This window comes from Suricata suricatta, chromosome 7 (assembly GCF_006229205.1).
Source record: "Suricata suricatta isolate VVHF042 chromosome 7, meerkat_22Aug2017_6uvM2_HiC, whole genome shotgun sequence".
NCBI classification, from domain to species: domain Eukaryota; kingdom Metazoa; phylum Chordata; class Mammalia; order Carnivora; family Herpestidae; genus Suricata; species Suricata suricatta.
The window spans coordinates 136001266-136012036 of record NC_043706.1 but is presented as its reverse complement, the minus strand read 5'-3'; the positions used below and the strand labels follow the sequence as shown (position 1 = coordinate 136012036).

The window sequence follows — 10771 nt, the reverse complement described above, 5'->3', positions numbered from 1 at the left end:
CCGCGCTCCTGCTGGGAGCTGGAGCCTACTTCCAGGGCCGCGGATACGACCCCAGGGTAGCTGGGAGGAAGCACTTTCCCTTAGCCCTGGATGCTTACAGAGACAGTCTTGAGACTGTCGGCTTTAACCTTGCTGCTCTTTATAAGCAGAAACAAAGTGCCCAGGAGGCTGTCATTTTCCCAGTCCACCCCAGGAGGCGGGTCTTTGACTTGTTTGTCACGAAAACTCTCTTGTGGGTGATACCCTTCCACAAAGAACAAACAGCTCTTGGGTGGCCACGGACAGGGTCCCTTTCAGAAACACGGAACTTCTTTTGGGAAATCTGTTCTAGATAAAGCAAAACCACAGTCTTCCAGACGCCTAAGGAGTTTTAAGGGAAGGATGGTCGGAGCTGGGCCTGGCTGCGCTTTCGGGTGCCGGTGGAGGGACTGTCGTCCCTGTCCTAAGTCTCCAACCAGCAGCCTGGAAACAAAGCATGCCATTCCATACCTCACAGGCCACCCGCAAGCTCTCTGTGGAGAGGCACTCGCTCAGTTTTGGCTGTGAGTGAGGAACACCTTGTCTGATCAAGTGCACGGAGATACACATGGCTGAGCTACGGTTTTGGCTGAAAGTGGGGAGAGGTGGTCACCCCGCTGTACTAAAGAGGGGGGTGGGGAGGCGAGCACAGAGGGAGGCAAAGGGAGAGAAAAGGACCAGCCAGCCAGCCAGCTCGGAGCACTGGTATCTCCCCCGCCCCACCCCAGAGCCAGCCTGCTTCTGTGTAAGGGGGCCTTCCATCACCAGGTACCACAAGCTGTTTCGGGAAGACCTTTTGCACGCGTACTTCCCCTCACACAACCCAGAACTGGCCAGCCGCTCAGGGGCATTAATCCTTCGTTGGGTTTTGCCTTAATTTAACGCTCTGTTCCCTCGCCTGAGCCTTTCAGCAAATGGGTGTTCCGGGAAGGTTTCTAGGTGCGCTCGGTCTGTGACCGGGTTAGTGAGCATAGAAGCAGAAGAGAAGCCTTTGCAGGGAGCCCTGGGCCCGGCTGCAGGCGGCCCCTACCATGTCGCTCTGTGACTGCGTGGCCCCGTACGCGGCAATGCCATTGGACGGTGCGGTCGGCTGCGGTGTGTCAGGCTGGATGTACCCTCTTCTGTCAATCAAGCTAGAAAAGAAAAAAAAAATGGAGGAAGAGGGTGACTAAAAAGCCAAAGATGCCATCAACGCGATTTTAATTTCCGGGTGGGGTGCCACTGCACGCACCTGGGAATACACCCCGACTCGTCTTCGCGTACACTCAGTACCGAACTGTCACCTCTACACCCCCGTTCTCAGCCACCTGCTTGCAGACACGCGTGGCCTCCCACCCTGTCCCCCTAACCCCCGCAACCACGGCCAGCATGGCCGCCGGGCTCCGTCTAAGGGCCACGGGCCTGATAACATCTCCCCGCCACTGGCACTGCTCCGGGGGTTGCTCTGTCACCTGCGAACACTCCAGGCCTCGTAGAACTTGTCCCCACTTTCCGCCAGGTCTCAACCCACGCCTTGTCACTACAGGGGCAGCGCGCCTAGCCTGCCCCTTCTTCGAGCGCGAGACACCGCCTGCGCATGCGCCAATGTCCGCGCATGCGTGGAGCCGGAACACCCCCCCCCCCCCGCTTGCCCTCGGGGCCTTGCCACTTTTGCGGTTTGCTCAGGCCCTGGCTTTCTTCCCTTCTCTCCAGCAACCCCCGCTGTCCGTTCCTCATGGCCACGTTCAAAAGCCCCCAGCCTTTGCCTCTTCTGTGGATCCTTTGGGCCCTGCATGTGACCCCTCTAGAGGCATATACCTCTTTTTGCCTGGTGTCACCGTGGTTTTATACAGTCCCCTCTGCCCCGTAAGCTCCAAAGGTCAGTCTTTCTCTCTTCTTCCCCAGTCACCGGCCCTCTGCCCCCCAGAGGACTGGGCCCCTCCGCTGTGCCTCGGAGCACCTGGGGACCTGTATCACATCATGTTGGCACCACCTGTGTCCATATTTGCATCTGTTCTGGAGAGTAAGCTCCACCAGGGCAAGAACCGGGTCCTCTTAATCACCCATCTCCACAAGTGACACCCACTAGGCGTTGATAGGAAGCTTGCGGGCTGAATGAACAGAAGTGGGTCCCTTGTCTCCCACCGGCAAGTTTGCTGAATAACGGCCTCATTTACGAACAATAACGTCATCTCTTCTGTACCCTATGGCGTTGTTGCCCAGGCAGAAGGTAGGCAGAAGCTTTGCATTGCCATCAAAACGGCTGCCCTTTTTCCTCCCTGGGTGAAGGCTCAGTGTTGACCTCGAGTCTAAGGGCAGAGTTACAAAGAGCAAGAAGAGGTGCAGCTAATAAGTACGCGCTCCTGGTGTGGCCCCCACCGTCTGGGGTTCGGGCCACACTCCCCGGAAATGCTGCAGGTGCATCCAATGTGCTCACATACATTTCCCCCTCCTGAAGGCGGAGCGCTGGTCCACAGAGGTCACCCTCCTACTTGTCAGGCCCCCAGAAGATGGGAGTCATGGCAACCTCTACCTTCAGGTGTTCAGACTACACAATAACAAAGCGTTAAAAAAGTACTTGGGACAAGATCTTGGAATGGGACTCTGTCTGCTTCCGTTTCTGTTGGATCTCCAGAGGTTTAGAAAAACCAATAGGCAACAAGAACCCCCATCTTCCAAAAAGAGGTGCTGGAGCCCCCTGCAGCTCACCAAGTTTGTGACCCCCTGTGAGGGTGCATAAGATTAAAGGTGAAGAGAGCAGAGAAGGGTGCCCTGGACAGGCAGGCACCTGCACCCGCCTGGGGACAGGCACAAGGGAGGCGGGGCAAGGCTGAGGCCAGATGCAGGTCCCCTGGGAGAGAGCCAGCGTGGAGTCAGGGTGGCACTGTGTCTTTCCAAAAGATATGCTGAAACCCCAACCTGGGTAGCGGTAAAGGGGTGAAAGTGCTGCCTTGCTGGAGTTTCTAGTCACTGAAACAACACGATTCGCAGGGAAATGAAAGTGTCCCGAGTCCTTGTTTTTTCTTTAGGTGACAGGAGAAATCAAGGGACTTGCAGATTTCAGGAGCAATAAATAAATAAATAAATAAATAAATAAATAAATAAATAAATAAATTAAAAGGTCATCAAAAGAGTCTGAAAGGGCAGCAGGGTGGTCAAAACAGACTTCTCAGCCTTCATCCTATGTATTCAGCCTGTTTAATGGACCAGCCACATGCCCAAGACTGTGACATTCTGCCCTAAGTCTCCTTTTAGTTCTCATAACAGCCCAGGAGACCCTCCTAATCTGGATGCACTCCCCTCGCCTTACCTCCTGCTTTGCCCTCTGTGGTCCCCGCACTCCCACACAGGAGCCCCTTCAGCTTTGCCTCCTACAGGTTCTCCCCTCACCTCAGGGCCTTTGCACATGCTGCTCCCACTTTCTGTCTTCCCTTAGTTTCCATCCCCCCAGTCCTACTCATCCATTAGAATAGATGACAACTTAGGCCCCTTCCTCTAGGAAGCCTTCCTGGGTGTCCCATGGAAACTGCACCCCACCCTCTGTCACAGCCCCTTTTTGACTGTGCAGTTGTCTTCTATTAAACCTGTCAGCGACAGGTTGAACCTTAGCCCTGGCCTGCAAGGCCTGACCCTGACCATACCTTGGGAGTGGTCTTTTTGTCTTTCCATCTTTCCATTCCTTCTTGCAGACCTGTATGAGGACCCCCTGCCCCCAAAGGTGGCCACTCCTACCTGCTGCCTTGCACACCTCTGGGGACCCACACAGGGAACTGAATGTGGGTCTTTGCCCTCATGGCTCAGAGTGCTCAGTGGGAAACATGAAAACACTCTTGGGGTGTTTTTCTTTTTGTTTTGCTTTTTTTTTTTTTTTTTTTGAGAGACAGTGAGAGCACGAGTTGGGGAGAGGGGCCGAGGGAGGGAGAGAGAGAATCCGAAGCAGGCTCCAGGCTCAGCATGGAGCCTTATGCAGGGCTCGATCCAACTGTGAGATGAAATCAAGAGTCAGACGCTTAACCGACTGAGCCACCCGGGTGCCTCAGGAGGACACTCTTATGAGCACGTTGTTACGCCATTTAAGAACATTTTAGAGGAAACTCAGGCATAAGATGCTGGGCATGTCACTTGTCCTTAGTCCCCGTGGGACAGGCTTGGCTGGATGCCCATGGAAGGCTCTGGTCCTCTTATGGGCACAGGGTTGAGCGAGCTAGGGCAGAGAGAGAAGGGGCAAAGAAGGTGACAGGAGGAAGGAAGAAGGACAGGCACTGTCCCCCTGCCGTGTCTGCCCAGGCTGTGGGGGGCCGTGGGCACAGCGGGACAGGCCAGCAGCCCATCTTCCCTGGGCAGCCTCGTGAGCAGTTCTCGAGGGTCCGAGGGGAGGGCCAGCCTCGACAAATGCCCCACCCAGAGGCACTTGGGTTTTGGAAAGAAAACAGCCCCAACCCAGCCACGGTGGGAAATTTTATCCGGTCGTTGAAGAAAGAAGTTTGGTTGTGACCAGATTTGATCTATAAACAAAACAAAGAAGCACCAAATGCAAATTGTGGACTGGGGAACAAGAAGGGAGATTTGTTCAACATGTGAGACTTTTAAATTCTTTTCATGGATTCAGGGGTGCCTGGGTGGCTCAGTCAGTTAAGTGTCCGACTTCGGCTCAGGTCATGATCTCACAGTTTCTGGGTTCGAACCCCTCATCGGGCTCTGTGCTAACGGCTCAGAGCCTGGAGCCTGCTTCAGATTCCGTGTCTCTCTCTCTGCCCCTCCCCTGCTCACGCTGTCTCTCAAAAATAAATAAAAAACATAAAAACATAAATTCTTTTCATGGATTCAGACGTGACTTTTAGGTTCAGAGAAGGAGGTGGGAGGCTTTCTGACACTTACCTCGGAGAGATGGGTCCACACAGGGCAACACAGCAATTCGTAAAGATATTCCCGTAGCTGTAGGGATTGTAATTTTCTTTACCTCTTTTATTTGACCAAGATCCTTTAATCTGAAAGAAAAGGAAGGCGAATAACGTAACATCCTTCATATTGATGCCACAGGTTAGATGAATGGGGTCACGAGACATTTATAAAGAATAAAATCGTCTTTATTTGTTTCTTCACCGGGAGAGACCGAGACGCTTTCCCAAGGAAAACTGGCGTTGACCTCAAAGTTGGAAATATCCCAAAACAGCAGGTCAGATTAGGGAGAAAGGAGCATTCTTTGGGGACAATAATCTCTTGTTCCGACAACATGGTTCCAAAAGGTCAGCTCACATAAGCCAGTGGAGATTTTTTCAAACAGTTGGCGTGCTCACCAGCAGTTAAACAAACAGTTGCCGAGCGAGTTAACACGGCTCCCGCAACTCCCCAGGTCTAGTCCGTCTGAATTCAGCCTCACAATGTTGCCAGAATAAATCCGCAGATTCTAATATTCACAGATACCAGATACAAACAACTGTGGAAATTCTCATAACACATGTATCTCAGAGGTACTGATTTTCCCATGCCTCTAAGACAGTCTGACTGATTCTGAGACATTTAATTCCTGTACTAACGGACACTTCTGTCAGAGTCTAAATATTCAGAGCCAAGAGGCCCAGGCTTATGAAGAACGTTCCCAACATTTTGTTTTCTGTTTTTGTATCTCCTCTCCATCTGCATTCAGTAGAGACAGATAATCCTAGACAAAAAAAACCTGCATCTCTGGGTGGGGGGCGGTGCCCTCCAAAACTGAAACGGGGATGTTAAATGTGAAAGGCAGATTCACTCGCTCAGCCTGAAACAGCAGCTGGACGTGGTCTCTCTCCAGGGGAGGTATGACAGGTTGCCCACAAAACTACTGCAAAGGAAGGCGGAGACGATAACCCCTTCCCTCAGAGTTCGGAGATGGGGGTCCCTTGGCGGACCTTAGCATCTAACCGATGTGGTCAGAAAGCAAGACAGGTTAGAGATTCCCAACTGGGGATCATGGAGACCAACCTATGAAAACGCTTCCCCTGCACACGGTTTGCTCCCAGAGGCTCACGTCTGGAATGGGATGAGTGCAAGGCCTTGGCCCCTGAGCTCCTCTCCCCTGTCCCCACTCCGCCTCTGGACGCAGGCGCACACGCCCACCCCCTAGACCGCTGGGAACTCACATCTTCATTTGTCGTCTGGTTGGAGCTGATCAGGTATGTGTGGAAACCTGAGAGGCCGACGATGGACCAGACGGAGAAGAAGCACACCACGGCCTCCAGCACAGTGGCCTGGAGTCAAGGAGAAGAACGGGTGTGGGGGGTGCGGGGGTAAGAGGGGGCAGGAAAAGTTCTCCGGGTGCCTGCGGAGCCAGGATGATGTGAGATTTGGACGGGAGACCCGCAGACACTCACTGAGGCCTCTGAGTCTATCTAGCTTGTCCCTAACCAGAGCGGGGGCCAGCAGTGGCTTCCGATTCACCTCATTCGTGCTCAGTCAATGGTCAGTGGGCTCCTGGAACATTACCTGTTTACTGTTTCATGGTGGACAGTTCCTCTGACCGTCCTCCCCACCTGCCCTTGGCCTTTTCCTGTGACTTGCTGTGCAGCCAGTGACTGTGACAGGGAAGTCAGGAAGCACGCTGGCCGGAGTTGGCAGCGGCCCGGGCCTGCTAGGAAAGGACTCAACATTGAACGCGAACATCACTGCAGTCTCAGACTCAAATCTCGGCTTCTGAATACTGGGCACTTGTCCTATCAATAGGTTTCTCCCCCAACTTGATGTTGAGGCTAAGTGAACGGTTACACAATAGTTGCCAATTGTGAGCAGGGCTGTAGCCTGGGGAGGGCTTACCTTCAGGGCTTTCTCTCTCCCTGGATGGTGCTTTCACCCACTGGTGGCTGCCCACCCCCACCTATGGGTGGGCTTCTGAACCAGCAGGGGCATTTCTCACCGTGGTGTCAGGGTGAGGGGTGTTTTTATTTAAAGGACTCTTTCCCAGCACCTGAGCCCACCCAGCCCCGAAGGCTGTTTTCAGCTATTTGATGGGCAACTAGGAAATGCGGATGTTCACCAGACATTGAGTGATGTCAGGTCCCGAGTTCCACAAAATGTGCTTCCACAACCAGAGGAGAAAAGTGTGGTATTCTTCAACAGAAGAGATAAGTCAACCCGGAGGGTGGCAATTTGAAAGGACTAGAGAATTTTTCTGTTCCACAAATGTTTATAAAGTTCTATTTACAAGATATAGATGTTTCTCTGGGGGAAAAATATTCCTCACAGGTCTGGGAGTTTAAATATACGCTGTGCATCCCCCATCAATAAGTCACAGGCTGGAGAAAGCAGACACCCAGGTTTTCCTAATGCTCTTGAGGGTAGAAGCCATAGATCACTGTAATACATCACCATTGATTTTTTTTTTTCAGGATTGGATATAATTCATCTTTAGACCAGAGAAATGAATACAGTATTCAGTGCAGTGCCGTAATATGCCGTGTCATTATTAACAAATAGCACTGTCCAGGCATGTGGGGCGAAATACAAAGAGGGAGAAATGAACAGGCCCTTGCCTGCTGATTGACTGACTTTCATCATCAGGATAGACCACTCGCCCTGCTCTTGGAGAAGCAGAAGAATGCTTTGCTTTTCTGAGGTTTAAGCTTCTAGAAACCGCAAGCCTTCAGAAAAGCACTACCCCGAAATTAAACTGATGTCTGAGGAGGAGAATGTTCTGCCAGCTAGCTAAGACCAAGACGGCCCAGAGCACCCAGCGTCAGACGGATGCCAACACACGCTGCCCCCCCGGGGGAGCCTGCCCATTTCTCGTGGAGGCAGGAGCCAGAAAAAAGGGAGGAGTAGCTACATCTCTTGAGGAGAATCAGGCGGGTATTTTGGAGAAGCAGGTAAGTTCAGATGTGTAGGGAGGGTCTGTGGGGGTAAGAGAGATGCAGAAAAGCAGACCCCCACCCAGACCTGCCACCAGCCTGGGAACCCTGCTCATCTCTCCCATGGTTCTCGGGGGGAAATGGTTCCGAGGGGAGGCCTCGGGTGCACGTGGGGACACACAGACGGTGTGGCAAAGTGGTCTCCTTCTCCAGGGCCTTCTCACAGAGGAAGCTCACAGGTGCCCCTCTTCTGACCATCCCCCCCACCCGGGGAGAGACTGGGGGGCAAACCACGCGGGTGGAGTGGAGTCCAGGGAAAATGATGGAGGTAAGCAGCGGGAAGACTGAGTCAAGGGAAAGCGGGTTACGGCAAGGCAGGTGACACTGGCAGTGAACTTGCACAGGCTAGGAGGAAAACACGAGAGAGAAAGATCAAAGAGGAAGGGACACATGAAATGGAAACAAGAAATGATCAGGATAGGAAAGAGAATAAAGAATGAAAGCAAAAGATTTATTTGCTAAATAACGCAGGACAAGTTGAACCTCCATCTCAGGAATTCTCCCCTGTCACCAGAAGTTTACAGTCCAGGTAGAATGATGGTGATGTCAAAATACACATAAATTCATATGTGTGAACCACAGAAAACCTGGCACAGCATTTAAAGTGGCACCGCCCATTTTCTGGCAGCTCTTCCCTTTGCAATGCCACTTAAAATTATTACTCCCCAAAGGAAGCATTGTTACCAGTGGACATGGGATTTTAAAGGCTTATAGGTCCAAAAATAAACTAGCAGATCTCTTTATTAATATTTCATGAGCTTTAGAGACATAAATAATGCTGTTGCATTGTTAGCTCACAGCTGTGTCAAAATGACATGAATTCAAGGCAAAATGCAAGACACAGCCCTCTTTCCCTTGCTTCTCGCCACGGAACCCGCCACAGCATATCTTAAGGAACCGTCATCATCATTCATAACAATGGCTGGTGTCTCTGACCGGGCATCAGGTGGCACTCAGAAGGCTTCATATAGATTAAGTCACTTAATCCTCAGTGACCCAGTGAGAAGTGGGATTCCCACTTACCCAGCAGGGAAACTGAGGCAGAGAGCAGTTAAGTACTTTGCTTGAGAAATAAAGTTCTGGGCTGGTCCGTGTCCATCCCGCTGACATTTCTGTGGCTCTAGGCTGACCACAACCCCTGTGCGGGGAGACGGGGACCCTCTCTGTCAGGGATTTGTGAACCTCTGGTAGCTTAAGTAGATAAACTCCCTTTCAAATTCCCTCTCAGGCTGGGGAACAAATATTTGAACAACGCATGCCCTCACTGACCTGAGAGCCAGATGTGGAAAATATCTGTGCCATAATAAGGTTAATATAAATTTTTCATAAATGTATTCAAAGCCATTTACTGATAGTTTTAAAAGAGGAAATGAGGAAGAAATATACCAACTCGACTAAGAGCCAATTTAATAAGCAGTTGGATGTCTATTGTATTAGAGATGGTTCAAAATTATAGCAGTTTCTCCCTCCAGCCCCCAGTAAGATAGTGAGCTCCTTTTGTGGCTGGGGGTGTGGCATTAAATTAAACTGTACTCCAAGATGTTGCACTTTGAGGTATTCACTAGATGACTGTGGAAATGAAAAGGCCTTTGTTGGGGCCCAGTAGGCAAAAAAAACAAAAACAAAAACAAAACCCTCAAACAATATTTGGCCTCCTGGGCTGCACATCCTATGATTTTCTCATTGCTTTGCAAGGAGGCATATACTTTTGGGCTTTGGGTCAGTCAGTGACCTTCCCTTACTTTGCTTTCTAGCTCTTTGTCTGCTGTTGGGAGTAAACACAATCCTCTGCCAAAGATTTGCTTGTTAATGGATGAGCATCTTACCCTTGAATAACTGATGAGGGGCCTTAAGGAATGTAAATCTCCTCATAGAATTCTTCAGGCTTATCTTATGCTTAAAACCAGACTATTATTAGGGAATTCCTCTCTTGTAATGACTTGATTGTTCCTGTTACTTACTACTGTCCTGATAAGAATGACCTTTTCCGGAGCATGTCTTTACTTCAAGGACTTTGAACTATGTAATCATTGGAGAAAAAATGTAACCACCCATGATATATAAGACAGTGACTATCTCAGTAAAGGTGTGGTATTACCACCATTCAGGGTGTCTGTCTCGTCTGTCTTGTCTGTCTTCTTTCCTATAGATATTGCGCTGACACCAACCCCCTACTCATGGACCCTTTGACTGGGGTGCATGGGCTGGTCCCCAGCAGGCCTTTGAAAAATGCTGATGGGCAGACAGCCCTCCACTGAGTTTCCGTGCAATCCCAGAAGTGCCTGCTCTGTACTCAGGACAGAGCCTAAGCCCCGACCTATGACAGGAGGGATTCACTTCCTGGCCTAAGGGACCTGTTGGCCTTCGGGAAGGTAAGCGAGGTGAGAAGGCCTTGCAGATACAAGCCTTGGACACAATGGTGAGGGCATTTCAGTATTTGGAAAATCATAAAAGGTGAGTGATCATGGAACCAAAGATTTTAACCTTTCTGGGTTCCCACTCTTTTCTGAGGAAAAAAAATACAGACATTTTTTTTCTTCTGATTTCAGTTTAGAAACTCTCCTGACGCCTTTCCATAGATACACATGGACCTCAAGTTAAAACATCCTGATTTATTTTAATCCCCTAATTTTACAGGTAGGAAGCGGAGGCCCAGAGGAGTCAAGCCAGTAATTTACATGATAGACACTCTGACAGTGGAAGGTCATGGAGACCCTTCAGTGTGGATCATCTCTAAATCCTTTTCTCTTATATCCTTTTATACCAGGAAATAAAGGTGTACAGTTCTCCCAACTTAATCTGTGAAGTCACTGTAATTCCAATCAAAATTCCAACTGGAATTTTAAAGAGGAGTTAGACAAACTGACTCTAAAACTCAGCAGGAAGAGAACACG

The 10771-nt window shown here is 50.4% G+C and overlaps 1 protein-coding gene and 1 long non-coding RNA gene across 11 annotated transcripts in view; one reads left to right on the top strand and one right to left on the bottom strand.

Moving 5' to 3' along the window:
• The window catches only part of ZDHHC14 (zinc finger DHHC-type containing 14), a 271981-nt gene that overhangs the window by 14451 nt on the left and 246759 nt on the right, over window positions 1–10771 (bottom strand). For all 8 annotated transcript variants that reach the window (XM_029944128.1, XM_029944129.1, XM_029944130.1 and 5 more), the window contains 3 exons: window positions 6117–6219; window positions 4876–4985; window positions 1049–1151 (listed from right to left, as the gene is read on the bottom strand). In XM_029944128.1, the coding sequence (XP_029799988.1) occupies window positions 1049–1151; window positions 4876–4985; window positions 6117–6219 (316 nt within the window). The remainder of the gene's footprint in view (window positions 1–1048; window positions 1152–4875; window positions 4986–6116; window positions 6220–10771) is intronic.
• Window positions 6813–10675, top strand: LOC115295848. Of its 3 annotated transcripts, none has more exons than XR_003910603.1 (5): window positions 6813–6898; window positions 7359–7835; window positions 8031–8145; window positions 10027–10249; window positions 10515–10675. It is a non-coding gene; the product is annotated as an uncharacterized LOC115295848 (long non-coding RNA). The 3 variants fall into 3 exon arrangements; XR_003910601.1 differs by having other exon boundaries at window positions 10027–10258; XR_003910602.1 differs by lacking the exon at window positions 8031–8145 and having other exon boundaries at window positions 10027–10258.